Source organism: Calonectris borealis, chromosome W (genome assembly GCF_964195595.1).
Source record: "Calonectris borealis chromosome W, bCalBor7.hap1.2, whole genome shotgun sequence".
Lineage (NCBI taxonomy): Eukaryota > Metazoa > Chordata > Aves > Procellariiformes > Procellariidae > Calonectris > Calonectris borealis.
Genome location: NC_134351.1, coordinates 9,712,591 through 9,730,901, shown reverse-complemented (window position 1 = coordinate 9,730,901; position 18,311 = coordinate 9,712,591). Strand labels below are relative to the sequence as shown.

The following is an 18,311-nucleotide window of genomic DNA, read 5'->3' as shown; positions in this document are numbered from 1 at the left end:
CAAAAGAGCTTGTGCTCTTTTGTGGTGGGGCCATCACAAACCACTACTGGATTCAGCTTTCCAGGCCCCGAGAGCATTTGAATTCCAGGCAGTCTTTGTTTGACGTTCTCTCTGCTCCCACCAACACAAAACAAATCTAGCTAATGCAAATATGATAATCTTTCCAGCAGCGGGTTTAAAGGGTGCACATATAATTAAGCCACTTTTCTATTTGGATTTGCAGTAGTTCCATCGACTTGTTGTTTATACATTTATCGTTTTGTAAACATATATTTTGAAATGTGTGGCATAAGGTTTTTGAGTAAAGTGCTTTTCCTTGGGTCTCCATAAGTTCGCATGGAATGAGATCTGTCTTCTTTCCTCTCCCTTTTTTCCCCTCTCATATTCTAATACAAGCAAAAGAAAAGATAGGTATCTGATCCAGTAGCTGCTGACATTGTTCCCAGCTACAGATTGCAAAGAGATGCTAAGCTGTGTGTGAACGGGGAGGTTTTCTTTGGCAGACAGGTTAGCAGGACTCAGTTCATCAGGAACACCCCCCAAGGCTGCGCTGCTGCGGTGCCTCATCTCCCTGCCATCCAGTGTTTCTCAGCCATGAGGCATCTTTCCTGGCTGCTTTGTCAGACAGCCCTTTCCTGCTCCAGGGCTGGTGCAGACCTCTTCATGTTCAGCAATGAAGCTGCCCCTTTCCTCTCTTGCTGCTCTGCTCTGGAGTCCCCCGGATCCTGCTCTGCCCAGCGCTGCCTGCACCACAGCTGGCTCAGGCATAGCTCACTCCTCCCATGTCTCACCCCACACCTTTGTCAAGCTGGTCACCTCAAGGGCAGCTTGATCCTTCAAGATTCACACAAGGACATTGGTATGCCATATCTTTCTGGACACAGTCCCATCCCCAGTGCCTCTCATAGGAACAACCTGCACCACTCCAGGGACCCTTTTATCCCAACCTGTCCCTTAGAAACGGTCCTCTGAAGATGTACCTTTGAGTCCTACCAGACTCAGTGGTATATTGCAAAGCTCTCAAAATTCTCACTTCTTTCCTCTCATGGTTTGGCCCCGCTTTCCCTGCTGCCCTACTTCCCTGCTGTAGCTCACATGCCACTCCATGACTACCAGCCCTGCCAGTTCCTTGACCTGTTCCTACCCAAATGATTTCCTTGTGCTTCAAACCCCAGGAAAGCCAGTCCTGTTTCTACCTCAGCTTAATTCTCTGCCCACTGAATCATATGCTGCACCTCCTAGCATGGGCTTCTTGTGACACCTCGCAGTCTGATCCTGGCAGCCCTTCACTGACTGCCTGTCTCTGCTCCAGCAGCCAGAAACCCTCTCACCAAAAAATTGCATTGCAGGTAGCACCAGAGGTCTTCCCTGAGTACCTCCTGTCCTATTTCACAGTAGGGGAAAGGCTTATGTGTCCCAAAGACATAGCTCATCTTGTTAATGATATTGCATCTCACCGCAAACCTTATTTTGTTTGTCTTTGGACTAGCCTGGCTGTGACAGCACCAGCACTGACCCCTTGGACATCTATATGCACCACCAATAAACCAGTGTAAGTCACTGGGGGATGTTTTGTGCCATTTGGAGGGTGCTCAGAGCTGAAGGAAAGTTGTGCAAGGGATAAGGTGGAGACAGAAGGGTCATGTCTGAGGGCCCTTTCCAGTGCCTTCCCTGCCAGTATCCTTCCTCCTCCCCAACAAACCCATTGCATCCCAGCTCTGGTGGGTCTCAACCCTTTTTTCTCTCCTCACCCACCAGTGAGTCCCACCCGGCACGGGGCACAGCTAGCCCAACAGCCCACTGCTAGTGAGCCCTTTGACTTTGCCCTTTCAACGATTTCATGATACAGAAGCTGACCTGCAGCTGGCCCCAGCCCTGGAAAAGGTGGTGACAGCCTTTCTCTGCCCCTTTTCCCCACTCCCAGACCACAAAAGGATCTCTACTCCTCACTTCTGGTGGCCCTCACCAACAAGACCAACATTTCAGTAAACACCAACTGGGGGCAGAACCTGTCAGCTAACATGTCCTGCCAGCTCTCCTCTGGGATGTGGCCAGATTTTCCTGCCCTTTGCCATCTCCACCCCCCCAGCCCCTTACCTGAGGTTGGTGTCATGGGGGCGGCCGCCAGGCCGTTCATGTTCAGAGCCGCCATCTGCTGCATCTGGGCCGCGGCAAAGGCTGCCATGGGGTTCAGGTAGCCACCCTGCGCCACCGACGCCATGATCGCGGCTTGCTGCTGCATCAGCTGGAACAAAGAGAGCAGGGAAAAAATATCACGCGGTCACCGGCAGGGCAGCCCGTGGCACCGGCACCAGGATGGGGACCCATGGTGAGGGTGTGAGGCATCCCTCTGTTTTGAGATGTCAGCTCACCATGCCTGTGGTACCCCCCAGCCTTGGCCTTCTCCTTCTTGCTATAGGGGCCGGAAGCAAAATGCATTTTTGCATCTTGGGGTCTTTATGGTCCCCACTGCCATGATGTGTTCCCCAATGTGGAGATCTCCCATGAGTTGGACTCAGGCCTCTGACTCCCTGGCCCTTCCCTGATGAGAAAGGCAGAGAAAGGACTTTACACATTCCTGAGCAGAAAGGTTTCATGGTTTATGTTGCTTGTAGCAAACCTCTGGGAAAGCACTGGTGGCTGTTGATGGGAGACCAGTGTACGTGGAGCGGTGGGGAGAGGGGATCCCCCCTCCAGAGCAACGAGTTTATCTAATTCTCTGGGGATAACTTGATTTGTTTCCATCTGTCAGTAACAGGAATCATTTTTTCTTGTGCTGCTGGGAGGCCTCTGGTGGGCACTGAGCAAAACCATGACCAACCCTTCTAATCAGATTACAGCACCTATTTCCAACACAACCAAGCAGAGACTCCTGGAAGAGCTATGCAAGAGAAGGGAGCTTCCCTACTTTAATAAGATTAATACTGTGTAGTGGGAAAACCCCTTCTGTGTGGTTTTGATCTGGGATGACTTCCTTAATTTTATTTTTTTCCAGAAAGTGATCAAAATGCTGCTTCTTTTAAGGCACCTACAAAAGGCAAAAATGAGGAACCCGGGCTATATTTTCAGGTATTTGGGGGTAAAAATTTTGGAGCAGAAGGGTGGTGAATGGTTATGCATGCTGGAAATGCTTCTTACATTAAAACCAGACTTTGCTATCGTTATTTTACACTCTGAACCTAGCACACAGCCATTGCAGTTCCTGTGTACAGGATGGCTGCAGCGGGCTTGTAAAATGGTCCTGGTGTGAAGGAGAAGGCAGTTTGGATGAAGCTGCCGCTTGTCTCCTTCCCTGGAGCTGTACGAAGAGCCAGATGAGGTACGTCTGAGTCCGTATCGAACCCCCACTAGTGACCAGTGGTGGATGCTTAGAGAAAGTGTGGGAGAAAGAGGATGAGCAGAGAGCAAAACCTCACTCTGTTCATTCCCCCGCCTCTGGTAATGCGTGGCTTAATTATAATAGTGGAGAAGGAAACTTTTTCTGTAGTGATTTTAGAAGTGACTCATGTCTTTGCTCTCTCCAGAATTAGAGTACCTCTGTTTTGCTGCTCTCTGTGATTTCACTCTCTCTCCCATCAGGAAATCACCCTCGGATGCTGTTGTTTAAGCACACGGGACACGCTTCTCAGCATTAAACAGACCTCAAAAGGAACAGACTGTTCCCTACTGTTCGGTTTAATATTGAAATATCATCTAAATTAGCTGTTCATACACATACACACTAAAACAAATCCTTGAAAGCACTGCGCTCATTTAAATGCTGAAACTTTCCTTGTCACCATCTATGAAGAGACCAAAGTAAAGGATGCTCTGCCACTGACCTGCTGTATAACTGTGCACAAGTTGTGTAAACTTGCCTTGGTTTCTCCAGGGATAAAATGGGACACAGGATACCTGCCTCCTCACGTAGGAGTGCCTTCAGATCTACAGATGAAAAGTGCTGTACTAGCGTTGAGTACTATTATTTTTTGTAGCCTAATGCAGATTGGCGGCAAGGTGGTGGCTTTCCCTTTGATTGTTAATTACCCTTTTTTATTATACCCTGCATAAGACACTTTCACATTTTAATTAGTGATATCCTGTTCTTTGTAATTACTGATGGAGTGATTAGACAATCTTTTCTATTATAGCACAATGCTGATTCCCCTTTAAGGAGTACATTTGTTTCTAGGCATCGTTTGAGTTTATTCTCCAGAGGAGGCACTGAGCAGGTGATTTTAGTAAGTATGCCAATGAAGGGAGTGAGGAAGTGGGAATCCATCCATCTTTAACACCGGATTGACTCCAGTGCTGAGTGTGCTGACCCATATCTCATTTTCTGTGCTGTGTACTTTCACCTGGGGACAACTCAGGATATAACTGGCCGGTTGCAGAAATAATGGCCAAGATCTGTGCCTATAGGATCTGTTTAACGCTGCTGATCAAAGCAGCATCTCTCTGAGATAGACGCAGTTGCAAGGGCTGGGGACAGTTCCAGTCTGGTCTTTGCTGACTTTTCTCTTTTTTTCTCCAAAGCTGACCAGAGCTGCATGAGCAAACCCACCTCAAAACATGGAGTGACATATGGCTGGTCACGTGTGTGCCGTGGTCAGACTGGCTGGCAGATAACAACCTGATATTCGTACAAGAGACCTTCTAGGGCAGGCAGGGGACTATGGTTTTGGCATTTCCCGTTGTCAGATTCAGTAAACTAAATACAGAGGGGGTTTCCTCTGAGCTGGTCACCTATTACGGTTGACGTGATAACAGGCAGAGGAGTCTAGGCCAAGATTCATCTCTCCCTTCTGTACCCAAATGCCTCTGGGGAGATGAATTGCAGCCTTGTTTCTCCCTATGGACTGTATGTGGAGCCCCAGGTGATCAGTTCAGCTGCACATACCAACACAGTCAGATGAAATCATTCCCACCCCTTACCTGGCCCTCGGCAGATATTTTTGGACCTTGGTTCCCAACCATTTAAAAGAAAAGTGTTAATCCTTTTTTCATTTGTGTTTCACCTGTGCTGCAAGAGAAACAGGGCTCTATCTAAAAGATACCGCATTGCCAATGGTAGTACAAATGATTGTGCTGCTCTAAAGGCAATCTCTATTTTACACTCAGCAGAGCTAGGCAATCACTTGTGACATTATTTATGGCTTATGCAACTTCTTCTCCTGCTTATGGATGTCTCTAAGCTGTTCAGAGTTAACTCCGCAATGGCAGGTGTTCCTCCTGGTTTGTAAACCAGGTAACCTGAGTGTGCAGCTTCTTGTGTATTCAGAGGGCTTATAAATTTGCACTGGAAGATGCATGTCTGTAGAATATACCTTGGCTACATGCATGTTCCTTTTCGCCGCGTAATGTCATTCATGCATTTCTGTCACAGACCTTCAGAAAGAAGAAGGTATTTTCTCTCTCCTTATGAGAAGAACTAGATGATCCTAACCTGCTGATTAGTGCAGGGTCTGCAGCCTAAAGCCTGGTGGGTTTCAGTGAAACAGTCACTTAAAACTGGCCATACTTCCACAGAGACTGAATTAGGAGCTTCAGGAGCAAAGAGGTTAAATTCAGCTTAGGGTTAAAAAGCTAATGCAGTAAAAATAAGGCCCTAATCTGTGATTTGAGAAACTAGGTTCAGTTGCTTCTGCTACAGCAGGCATCCTGCAGGGAGAGGCCACCCCATTTCTGTTATGCTCAGTGCTCTGGGGATACCCAAGATGTCCTGGAGACTTGGAAACCCCCCTGGCATGGTGAAATGAGCTGGAGCCTTGCACTTCATGACCCAGAGGACGTACACCTCGCTGCAGCCTTCAGAGCCAGCCTGTGGGTTAAACTGGGGTCTCCTCCAGAGCTGGAAGGAGTATAGCATCCCATACCTGAACACAGCCATGTACTCCAGCTAACCGGCTTTGCTTCCTTGGCTGGAGAGCGGACCCCAACCATGTCCCAACCACATCTGGACATCTCAACCCTTGGCAACACTCCTGCCACCCTTCTATTGTCACGTTTCCCATTCACACCCTTCCCTCTCCGGTCGGAAGTACTCAGGGATAAAGGTTAAGGGGAAAGAGGAGAGGGGTCCTTCCCAGCCCGGTGGCTGATGGTCGCAGCCCGGCTAAGTGCAGCAGCATTGCGGGGGTGGGAGGACAGTCACCTTGAAAGAAGCTGACAGCATAGACCTACCTCCTTCCCCCAGGGTGGCTCCAGGGAAATTTACAACAGGAGGGCAAGTCCTGTAAGGGTCACCAGTCTCCCTTATAAAATCTCTGGGACATTCCCAAGTGAGCTCAAATAAAAGTCACCCCACTCCTTCCCCAGCTCCCCCTGAAGACAAATGTTCCATCCACTCTGATTTTGAAAGAGGCCCACTGTATGGTCCCAGTTAATAAAGCTGTAGAAAGTGAGGCAGTGACCCCACCAGAGGCAAATCAATAGCAGCAGGGCCCCTGGGTATTGTGTACGTTAAAATATGCCATTTGAAATGCAGATTTTCCCTGCCTGGGCTGGGGCCACAGAGCACTAATCAGAAAGGCAGCAGCCTTATTATCTCAGACTGATTCAAGGGGACCGAGAGGAGCTTTTCCCTTCCTCAGCTGAAAGATGTATTTCCTTTTGCTTCTCTTATTTCCTTGGCATGATCTTTGCCTCAGCATTTAGAGGTTTTTCCCACCTGATTTTATAGATTTGTTCCCTCTTTCCTCCAACCTGGCCTTTACTATTGCTCAAATATTTATCTTCTGAGGAGGTGCTACCAAACTGGTTCACGCCTATGGACAGCACCTCAAGAGCTATGAGCCTGCAGTCCCCATCCCAAGGCTTGAGAACTGGTAAGGTCATCCAAAGCACAGTGCGGGGGTGGTGGTAGCGATGGCTGGTCAACAGAGAGAGATGGGAGGATTCATCTCACACACCTTTGTGCTACCTCAAGTTGAGGTGGCTAAAATTCAGCCAACTCTGTCATCAATGGATGGATAGGCACCTCCATGGGCTTATCCATCCCATCCTAACATGGGAGATTAAAACAAAAAACATCAAAGGATGCAGTTTTGCAGCACAGCTGAACCAAAGCAAGAGCTTGCCAATGCACACCTCCCTCTCCACGTCTTGCCACTACCTTTGCACCAGGAGAGATGCACACCTGACACTGCCAAGCACCCGCTCAGGAACACCACCAGCAGACCGTTAACTGCACAGCACAGAAACATGGCTCTTACTGCTGGTTTTCCTCCCAGAAGTGGCTCCCTGCGTGGTCACTGTCAATCTAGTGGCGTGGGGTGAGGGTGTGTGGCCAGAGGGTTGGGAATCGGATGGTTGCCTCTGGCATCAGGTGGCTGTTAGCAACTGCACTCAATGAAGGGAAATATTATCCTTTTCTTACAGGAGGAACAGATGCAGGGAGAGATGAACTGACTTACTCAAGGCCAAAAACTCCTGCTAGAAATAGGACAAGGATGCTACAGTCTGCCTTCCCCAGCCCCCAAAAGATATACATGTGAAACCGAAGAAGGGGAAGAGGAGAGAGAAGGGCTATTTCTGATGCGCTCTTTTTGAAATAGCATGATCATTGCCCTTGAAGAAGGCTTACTCTGAACAATCCAATGTCCTTCTCATTTTTTTCAGTGTTATTTTCTATTCTTGTTTCTGAACCACATGGAGTTTTGTTTGACTTTTCATATTCTTCATTCAGTAACAATAATAAAATTAATAACAGCATCCCACACTTCCCACCTCTAACGATCTATAGAAACACTTAACTAATTAATCCTGATGGTATCCCTGTGATAGAAAGAGGTAAGTAAAATGATCAATCAAGCAGTAAGAGGACTCATGTTTGGTAAAATCACAGAAATGACAAATTCACGTCTGTTTTACCTTACTGGCCATTGGGAAATAAAAACAAAAAAATCTCCCAAGTCTTTAAACAAACAGAAAATATTCTGAAAAAAATCAGAATGGTCCTTCAGACCATTTTAATGTCTTTTTGGAAACAGAAATTTCTGCTTTGAAAAGAAAATTTAAATTTAATTAAGATTTAAAAAACTAAACAGATGTGCAACACCTGGATTCACGTGTTTTAGTGTCTTTCTGAAGCCTGATACACAATGGGTTGGATTTCTAATTTCCTGAGAACTGTGAAAAAAACCCAAAACCTAAAAAAAAAAAAAAGTATATAGAGACCAAATCTGAGTGTTCATTATTTCTGAATTACCAGGGAGCTGACAATCAGAAATATGGTATTAGCCCTGCTACAAGGTACTATGACTTCAAAATAGCTTCCTCTTCTGGAACGGATCAGAAAAAGTGATTTGCATAACAGGTACTATTTACCAAATATACTGTCTCATTTTGGTCATTTAAATATAACAACTATTATATGCAGAAGATAGTCTATATTCAGTAATTTTTTCCTGATTTCATAGGGCTAGCTGAATTTTTTTAAGTATCTTTCCAAAATAATTTCACAGTATGAATTGAATAAACATCGGAAGAAGCGATTCTTCCCTTCAGCACTACCTCAGATCATTTAGTAGAAATATCCTTTCATCTCCAGAGGAGCTGGGACAGGGAGGCAGAGGGGGCAACCTAGGCTTTTACGGTCAGCATGGTAGTCACTGCTGCCCTGACTTTCCAAGGTGACCACTTCTGATGATGACTAAGATCTATGCTGTGCTGGATATTCCCAGATTTGTTGCAGTTATTGGCTGCAGTTCAGGAGCTGCAGCCATTTGTACTTTTTCAGAGTGAGGGGAGCTGGGATTTACTGTTGGGAAAGGACTTGCTCCAGGCTGGAGAGCAAATGTTACCGTTGCCTATGTTGCCCCCGAACCCGTCTGTCCGTTTTTACTCACTAACTCTATGCCTGTCCCCTGCTGCAGGATGCAATCGGTTCCACGGCTGGAATTCGGCCAGGAGACCGTGGCTAACACTCCCACCCCATTTTTTATGCAAACTTGATTTATGACTTTGATCTTATTTTAAATAATTTAAAAATTAAATAATTTATACAGTATCGGTCACTTTCCAAGGCTCCTTCCTTTGTTCTTGCTTTGCTCTTCTGCATTTTCCCATCTTCCTAACCCTTTTCGGTCTGTGAACATTTACTTTTCTGCATGGTGGGGCAGCAGTGACGTGAGACAGCTGCTAACTAGTTGTCACTTTCTTCATAGAAAGAAGACCTGCAGGAACTTTTGCCACTGTTGCTTATTTGGGCCAGGACTATATTACCACCATTCATAGTCTGGTTTGATTTTTACTGCTGATGACTTCGGGCTTGGCCACCCCACTGTTTACCAGGCTCTAAGAAGGTATGCTGTGCTGCTCTGGGCTGGAGTGTGTCCCTGCAGGTTCTTTCTCCACTGGCAGCAAATCAAAGGTGGTGCCACCTAGTATCAGCTTCCTTCTGTCCAAGCTTTCAGACCTATACCTCAACCTGGCCTTAACTAAGGCTGTGGAGACAGCTATCAATACCCAGCTGATGTGGATCCACAGTAACCTGACAACAAAAAGGGCTGGTGCCCTATGCATGTGTGAACTAAAATAAATAATTACCCTGTAAAAGGGGAACTTAAATGAATATTGGAAGATATTGCTGAAAAGAAAAAAAACCCAAAGCAATCAAACCCTGGAACAAATTAGTATAGGGGCTCTGAGAGCTTTAGGGAGCCATGAAACGCGACTTGCCTTGAGCTGCATACAAAAGAGGTGAGGTGGGTCTGATGTGACTTTCTGTGCCACTGAAACAGCACAGAGTTACTGCCAAGCTTTGTCTGGTCTGCTTGCAGATGGTACATGAGGAGGGGGGGCAAAAAACACACGCAGAGGAAAACCTCCTTTGCTTCCTGACTTTTTTGCCTCTGGAGCTGAGGCCATATGGCTGCTGGACTCAAGGACTAGTTGCTTAACTGATGTGAGGCCATCGCTGCTATCAAGGTTAAAGTTGTTTAAGCTGAGGTTGAGTGGCTTGGCAGCAGGCAGCAGCAGGGAGTGACCTGTGACATGGCCATTTGCTGAGCTGCAAAGGAGGTAACTTAAAGAGGAGCTGGGGCCCAAAGCAGTGGCAACTGGTGGCAACACTAACGACTATCAGTCAAACACTGATGGACTGAGACCCTCGTTGCCTCTCCCCAGTGGGGTGCTGCTTGGTTTGTAAATCCACGGCTGTCCCCTAATCCCTCAAGCAGCTGCACTGTGTGGGTTTCTGCTGCACTGGCCACCTTGATGCACGGAGACCTTTTTGCAGGAGCTAATGCAGTCCCGGCGATGTGCATGATGCCTCTCTGGGGAAGATTCAGCAAGAAACCGCTGCCTAGGGGACTTGGCAACCTCCTCCATGGGGACGGACCATTAGAAACTATTGATTAACCAGCTCTCATGGGATTGCTTGGGAAGTCTTACACGGAGAGATCAGTCAAGCTTGGACTGCAGTGGGATAACTGGAAGAACAGGTTACGAGTACAAATCAGAGTGCCCAGTGTCTCATGCTAGTCCTGGCCTTACTGCTAAGCACTGTGTTACCATCATACCCCTGTGTGAAAACCCATGGAGAGACAACACACGAGAGAGCCATGTCCCTGAGGCAGAAGGGAAAATAAATAAATCTGATCATCAGCTTTATTTGTACATGGGGAAATGAGACCAGGGGGTCAAATGATTCACCCAAGGTCACACAAGTTGCTGGTGGCAGTGGCATCAGCTGTCACCGCTGTCCTGCTTTTGCGTTTTCACTGTTTCACCTTTCCTCCTCTTGACTTGCCTTAGCTCTTCAACTTCAGTCCGGGCTGACTAAAACTGCCCCCCCTTCCCCTCTCCCCCTATCGATCCCTCCATCTCCCGCTGGCATTTACGAGGTGCCAATCACCCTGATATCTAAGAGCCAGCGTTCTGAGGTGGATTAATCGGACCGAGGGAACATCACACAGCCTCAGCTCTCCCTTCCTTCCCTTTTGTGTGAGCCTGTGAGATGAAGCAGATAGGGAGAGACACAGATAGGGAGGCTGATTGAGAGACAGCATCTGAGCACGCTCTGGGTGTACAGGCGCCACGCGGAAATGTGATCCCATCATTTAGACAGCTCTGAAGTCTCCAGGGTAATTGGTGTCACCAGCTTGTCATATCCAATGGGTCAAGATCTAAAACTTATTATTTCCCCTTATTAGCATATTTACCAGAAAAAAAAAAAAGAGGATGGGTCCAATTCTGCTTTCACAGAAATCAATATGAAAAATATTCATTGGTTTCAAGCGGAGTGGGAGCAGACCCAGGAATTGTTTTCACTTTTCCTTCAGCGATCAATCTTCACTCAAGCACCTAGTCTCATAATGTCCTGTATTATCTGGTGAGAAATAGATGGAGGGAACTTTTGTGATGTAAAGGTACAGACTGCATCCTCTTTTATATTAGTATAAACCTAGGCTGGCAATTAGAAGAATTACTCTAGATTAAAAATGATGCGAGAAGAGGTTTTGGACCAGAGCATCAGGACAATGGTGTCTTTACCACCTCTCCAGCTGCCTGATCAATGCCTGTAGTGTAACACTGGAGCCACATCTCCTGCCTGACAATCTCTGCAGATGTTTGTCCCCAGCTGCCCGTGGGTTGCCTCCTGTTAATTCCTCTGGTACATGGGGCACAGATGCTGCGTCCCCCTGCCAGGCTGCTGGCCGCTGACCTGGGCTCAGCTGTGATTTACTGTCTCTTTTCCTCTTCCTGCAGCCTTCCCTGGCCAGGAGGACAGTTAAACACAGCCAGGCTGGGGAGGGGACAGCTCTTCTATCATGTGGGGAGGGGAGCAGGGGACAAAGGAAGAGGCAAAGATTGTCTTTGACTGGGAATAAAAAAGAAGAGGGCAAAGTGGAAGGGAAAATAGAATTTGTCTAGTGGAGAGAGAGTAAAAAAAGTCCAGAATAGCACCAGGGGGTGCAGCTGGGAGGAGAGGGGGAATTTGTGTGGAGCTCTACAACACATCCTCATGACTCTACATGGCTCATGCAAGGGGCAGGCTGGGTTTTACCAAGTGTTCAGTGAGGCCCACATGACACCCAGTGGAGGACAGAAATTTCTAGACCCTCAAGTTAAAAAAAGAACGTGTGGATGTGATGGGAAATCCATAGTGCCAACACATGAGAAGGAAATAGGCAGGGAAGAAAGCAGAGCCTTGCAGTCAGTGTGCTGGAGGGAGTATGGGTACACTGGAGTGTGATCTCTGAGTTGAACCTGTGTTGCCTAAGGCAAGATTTGGTCTCCCTCGTTCAGGAAGATGTTACCCTGGAAAATTGGATAATGGTGCTTCCCTCCTGTACACAAATCTAACACAGAGTACAAGAGAGCCACCTTTTACCACCAAACGGATGAAGCACCTAGATGCAGTGGTACTGCCTGCAAATGTTCCTGTTTCATCTGCTCCAGAGAAGTCAACCAAAGTCACCTGGCAGTATTGTGTCTGCCTGCTGCAGGGATCTCCTCTACCTTCTTCTGAAATATCTGTCAGAGACCAAGTTACCTGAACCTGATCTTGTCTTGCAGGTCCTTGTTAATTGTAGCCTAAGGAAAGGTAGTTTTGTCAGAGATATCCATTTCAGGGCTTCGTCAGGAGCCCAGCTCCCTGTACAGTCACAGTGTCTCAGGGGCCCAGGGTCCAGGTTTGGTATGTGAGTAGGATACCTGAAGTTAGACAGTGCTTTAAATAGCTGATGCGTTTTCCCAGTGTATTTAAATGGTACTGTTTTGGGGAGCCAGGACTGTATGTGTGCATATGTCCGCTTGTCCATTTTAGTATTATCTAGCATGCTTTCATGAATCTAAAAGCACTTCTGTCAAGAGCTGCCGTTTTATCCTGTGGTCACTCCAAAGGTACCCATGATGATGCATGGTGCAGCAGGGGCCTGGCCAAATGGAGCAGAGAGCCATCACCCCCATCCAGCTCAGTCTGCAGAGGAGATAGCAGAGGAGGGCCAGAAAGGTATTTGTGCCCTCAAAAACCTTTGGCACCTTTGGTGCTGACGTGGGACAGAGAACTAGGATAAGCTGAATTCAGGTCTATTTTATCCAAATCCTCAAAGGCTAGTTGTGTTTGGATTTGACAGCAAAGTGTCTTGCGTGGGTGCACACATGATCATGGTTTGGATACTGCTAGAAGCAGGTATTGCATCTCTGAGGCTTGCCTGGGAGATGCCCTCACCTATCCTGGATGGCATAGCTCAGTTTGCTTCCATCGTGTAACTATTTTAATGGAGAAATTGCTGGTTCCTCCTCTGCTCTTGTCATTTGAGGACATTTGTTCCTCTGTTTGTGTGCTTTTGTGTAATTCTAGGTGCTGTCCCTGTTCCTGTGAACATGCATAGTGCCAGTGTCTATACTTACTGCCTGTGCATAGGCGCCATATGCTCCAAACTGGATGGCCATGGGGTTGAACATGCCCATTTGTCCTGCCATTTGCTGCATGCGTCTCATTGTACGCTCCTTGTCTGTATCTGCAAACTTCACCACCAGGCTTGAAGAGGCTCCCTGCAGGACAGGAAACAAAAGGAGACACATAAAGGAATTAGCCAGGTACACACCTGCTCATGCAATCCATACATCTGCCACAGATTTGGTAGTATGGGATCCAGCTGACGCTGATTTTTCCCATGCAATCTCTCAGGCCTTTTGAATTGGGCCTTTGCAAGAGGCTGAGAGCATCAGGAAGGAAGGAAAGGACCCTGAAGGGTGAATGACTGAGGCCAGCAGCCCGGTTCCTAGTTTCCTCCAAAATTCAAACTTCCAGGCTGTCATTAATGTGCTCTCTGCAAAAGTTGTTGCCTTATTCTTTCAACATACAGAAAACCTCCTGGCCCAGCAGGTTTTCCTCATCAGAGGACAAAGATCTGGACTCAGTGCAGTAAAATGTAGGAGCTTTTGCTGGATGAATGTGGTAGGATTTATGAACTGATTTATTTTGATGGAATGTGTTAGCTCTGTGCATGCCAGATCCCCTGAGCTGGATCACCCTTTCACACTGCCTTGTCTTGTAACCCCCACATCCAGTGAGAAATCCGTGCCCAGCCTTGGAGACAGGATGCAGTATGCTGAGCAGAGTGCATGTCTCATCACGAAACAGCATCTCTTCAGCACTGTTAAACTAGGGGAGCAAAAATAGTACCTGATGGACCTGAGTTTCCTCTCCATGAACAGTAAGAAATAGAGGCTACCACAAAAGAGCCCACATTTAATGTTACATTTTTCCAGGAAAGCTTTACAATGTTTGGGTTATGTCTGCAGTCAACACTGGTGCAGAACTACAGACGATCATAAGAGCTGACTGCAGAAGTCTGTGAAAAATACAGAGCTTTTGGGAGTGTAAGAAATGCCTCTCCTCCCCAAAATGAGATGAAAGGTCAGTAACTGCGATTCTTAAATTTCTGATAGGAGGCAGAGATGGGAAGAAATAGATTACTTAGGAAGGAAGGCACTGATATTTTTTTGGCTGGCTCCAAGGACGTCCTAACTTCGTGGGTTGGTTGATTCCCCACAGCGCGGTCTCCCCGGGGGAAGAGGGATGCAGGGGAGGGGGGATCCGGCAGCCGCCCCGGCGGCAGGCAGACAGTTGCCTCAGGAGCTGGGCTGCCACCGAGCCTGGGGAGATGGGCAGGTGAGCTGTCAGGAGACTGACAAAGAGCAGCTGAAATCATCGCGCTCCCATGGTACGCTTCCCTTTTGACACGCTGGTATTCGCTGATGGAAATACAGTCAGCGGGGAAATTTCCAGCTCAGCCTCTGGCTGCGGCAGTAGAGGAAGACCAGCTCCGTGCCAGAGGAGCTGGGCTGTTGCGGGGCCCTCGTTTTTCTAGCAGAGGTGGGATTGCCTGGGGTTGCACAGAGGGAGTGTTATTAACTGGCTTACACTCATCCCTATGTACCTGTAACCAGAAAAAAATAGTCTCAGTGAAAGCAGAGTTGCTCTGCTACAAATTGGGAATAGTGTAGTAAACCACAACTATGGACATACATATATATAAGTCCAAGCTATGCATATTCAATAGCTTCTCCAGATCCTCAGTTATGAATAAAGACTTGAGGAATTAACATGTTAAAAAAAAAAAAAAAAAACGATCTAAGGCCACACAATGAGCGATGTTCCTCTGGATTAGCAGCCTGTTCTGGGAGGAAGTGATTTTCATTGGCAAAGAATCTTTCTTTTTGACCTGTTAGTCTCTTTCTAATAAATCTATAACCCACTCGAACAATGTGGTGAAGAGCAAGGGGTTGAAAGAAGTGCTTCAGGAAAACAAAGAGATGAAGAGATGAATGCTCTATTGGAGGGTGGAGAGCAGTCTTCAGAAGTTATTATATGAGCAAAACAGAAAGTGCGGGGGCTGGGGAAGAAAAAAAATCTAGCCAAAATTCCCCTGCATTTCTGCTCAAGGCTGGGCGACTTTTCATTTTTTTAAATCACATGATGTAGTTATTGATCCTTCCCCAAATCACACTCTTAATTGCAGCGCATCGACAAATGGATATTTTAATGCATACATTTCCTGCTAATTATCACCTGGACCAGTCCTTAATTAGATTTCAACACTCATTTAATTAACCCTGATCCAAGAGACTGTTTGGTAACCTGAATCTAATGATTTAAACCTATTTGCAGCTGCATTGGAGGGAGGCAGTGGTCTACAGCAGATTGGGCTGTTCAGAGCTGCTGTCGTGATTTGCAGAGCAGAGGCTGCAGCACGGTGGGCACAACGCAGCATGGAGGACTTTGAAACCGCATAAGGTGAATGAGTATTCATCTCTGCAAATGGGGTTTGAAGATGTGACCTGCTCTAGTTAGCAGGACAGAAAAGTGTAAATAGGTTGGTGTTTTCTTCCTTCCCCTTTTCTTTCTGTTTGCCCTGGAAGACTTAGGGCCAGAGAACCGCCTCAGGAAATTGTTGATGCCTCACACTGTTGAAAACTATGCTATTATTGTAGATGGCATCACGAAAACATGGGTAACCTCCACATGACGTTCTTGCCCCTGGAGTGTTCTTCCCTCCTGATGTGAGTCGTAGTGACTGCACAGCAGCCGTTTGACCCAATGGGATCTAAGACTGTCTCTTATGAGATGTTTTTCTGGGTTGCCTGTCACAGCAGGACTTCAGGCCTCTTTGAACATCACTATCATACACACAGGGCAGAAAGGCCATTGGCAAATAGAAGTAAATTAGAGCGCACACTACAAAGAAAAAGGAGAAAAAGGAGGGGTTTTTAAGAGTGCTCTGCAATGAGATGTGCATGTAAGCGGTTAAAGATATGTAGCCAGTAGAGATGCTGCACTGCTTTTGAATATGAAGATTGACCTTGGAATTGATGCTTTCTGTATGTGGTTCCTCATGTGCAGCCCTTTCACGTGGCCCAAAGGAAATCAGGCAGTAAACTCTATCATATCACACAGTGCAGGATTTTCAGCAGAGGAGCCAAACAGCGCTGTTCATCTATAGCAGCACAAGACTACTTTCTACTCCAGTGACTCCTACTAATCCACTGGATAACATTAGAAATGCCCCAGAATGGACCAAATTTTCCATGGGGTAAAAAATGCAGAGCCCTTCATCTGGACTATTTATTGCTTCCACAAGCAGTTAAACCATGGTGTAAATCAGCCGTTGTCTGCTGACAAAGGCAATAGGTCCTGTCTGCTCAGTCATTTATTAGTAATACATAATCTCCCTCTTGCTCTCTCTGGTTGTTGGACTGGACCTTATATTTCGCCAACCCCCAAGAGTGTTACAGCGGGTAAGTCAATAATGTTTGAAAAGTACTTTGAGATCTGTGTGTTAATTCTGCATTTTACCGAGGGAAGGACCTGTTTATTTCTCTACCCTGCAGATCCACAGTCAAAAGAGACTATCATGAAAGTGAGCATTCCTGCTGGTGCTTCTGCAATAGGCTACTTGGAATTGGCATTTATCTCCTTTCCCATCAAATCAACCTCCTTTTTCAAGTGCTTTGATATCTACTGATGAAAAGAATAATATAAGGGCTAAGTATTATTATGCTTTCCCTATTCTCTCTTGGGCCAGCCAGTCTACTTAATATGACTATCTTGCTTCCCGTCCCCCTCCCGTGCGCGGTAATGAATTGCTCCCCTTAGTCAGCAGAGTCAGATGCTCTCTAGACTGGCAGGGCGAGGGAAAAGATGGAGGAAAAATCACTCTGCGCCACACTCACTTTGTAATCCCTAATCAGAGTCCTCTGTGGGAAAAACTAATTTCCCAGCCTGTCTTGACGTGTGAAATAAAGTCATTCTTGAAAACAGGAGCTTGACAGGTCGCTTGTGAAATTTCATATTCAACTAAAAATAAAATATCCATCCATTGATATTTCATTTAAAGGCAAAGGAAAACAAATCTTTTGCCTGGTTGTTGGGACTGTTTAGTTATGGCCTTCCAAATGGAGTGTATACACAAATTAAGCAAAAGCTTTTCGGGAGACCAAATAATACTCCACGACGTCAGGGAAAGTTGCTTCTCCCTAGAACCATATTCATAGGAAAAGTTTTGTGAAGATGTTTCCTTGCGGAATATATGCCTGAATTTTCTTTTCCTGTGAGCCTTATAAGTCTCCTCTGACTCAGTATGTTACCGATCTCTACAGATGGTTAGACAACTTTTTCTTGCAAAACTAATGAATTTGGGCCTAATTCGCCAAAGCGAATCATGTTTAGATCATGTTTCACTTAAAGTTTAGTGAATGTCCTATTGGAGGTAAGCATACACTTAAGTACTTTACTGCAAGGGTTTCTCTCTCATACAGGGGGACTTTTATATCTTGGTTAGCTCAAATGGAGTTAAAGTTCTGGGCCAAAAATATTTTAAAAAGGCTTGTTACATTAAAGTTCCAGTGACTAAAGCTCTTGAGTGGAAGAGATCTGAATGTGCAGATCCTATTAAACACCTTCCAAAATGCCAGCCGTGCACATGAGCTAAGATGCTTAAATGAATAGGTGCTGCTGGATACTTCTCATTTGGGCAATCAGACTACCTTCCTAAGTGTCACCACATGAATGGGGTTGCTTGTGTTGGAAATTTTGCCTTAGCACTGCCTTTGCGACTGCAAGGCAGAGCTGGGAGGATGCTGACCTTCAGCAAGCCATTCAGGGTAGTATTTCCACACAAGGATCCTGGACGTCAGGGCCCAAAAGCCAAAGGAGAATTTCTTTGGTTTGGGCTCTGTCAGATCAGGCCATTTGGTATGATGCCTCCTAAATTTGAAAATGAAGCCAGATTTTTTTTGGAAATGCCTGTGTAGCTCTACTGAAAATAGGGCTGCTGAATTAGCCAGTAGGGGCTTGATCCCAACCTGGGATTTTAGAC

At 46.4% G+C, this 18,311-nt stretch overlaps 1 protein-coding gene across 4 annotated transcripts in view; it reads right to left on the bottom strand.

Annotated features, from left to right (window-relative positions):
* Nucleotides 1–18,311, bottom strand: part of LOC142074819 (CUGBP Elav-like family member 4) — a 717,496-nt gene that overhangs the window by 72,018 nt on the left and 627,167 nt on the right. For all 4 annotated transcript variants that reach the window (XM_075135698.1, XM_075135697.1, XM_075135699.1 and 1 more), the window contains exons 6-7: nt 13,339–13,482; nt 2,098–2,245 (exon numbers count right to left, since the gene is read on the bottom strand). In XM_075135698.1, the coding sequence (XP_074991799.1) occupies nt 2,098–2,245; nt 13,339–13,482 (292 nt within the window). The remainder of the gene's footprint in view (nt 1–2,097; nt 2,246–13,338; nt 13,483–18,311) is intronic.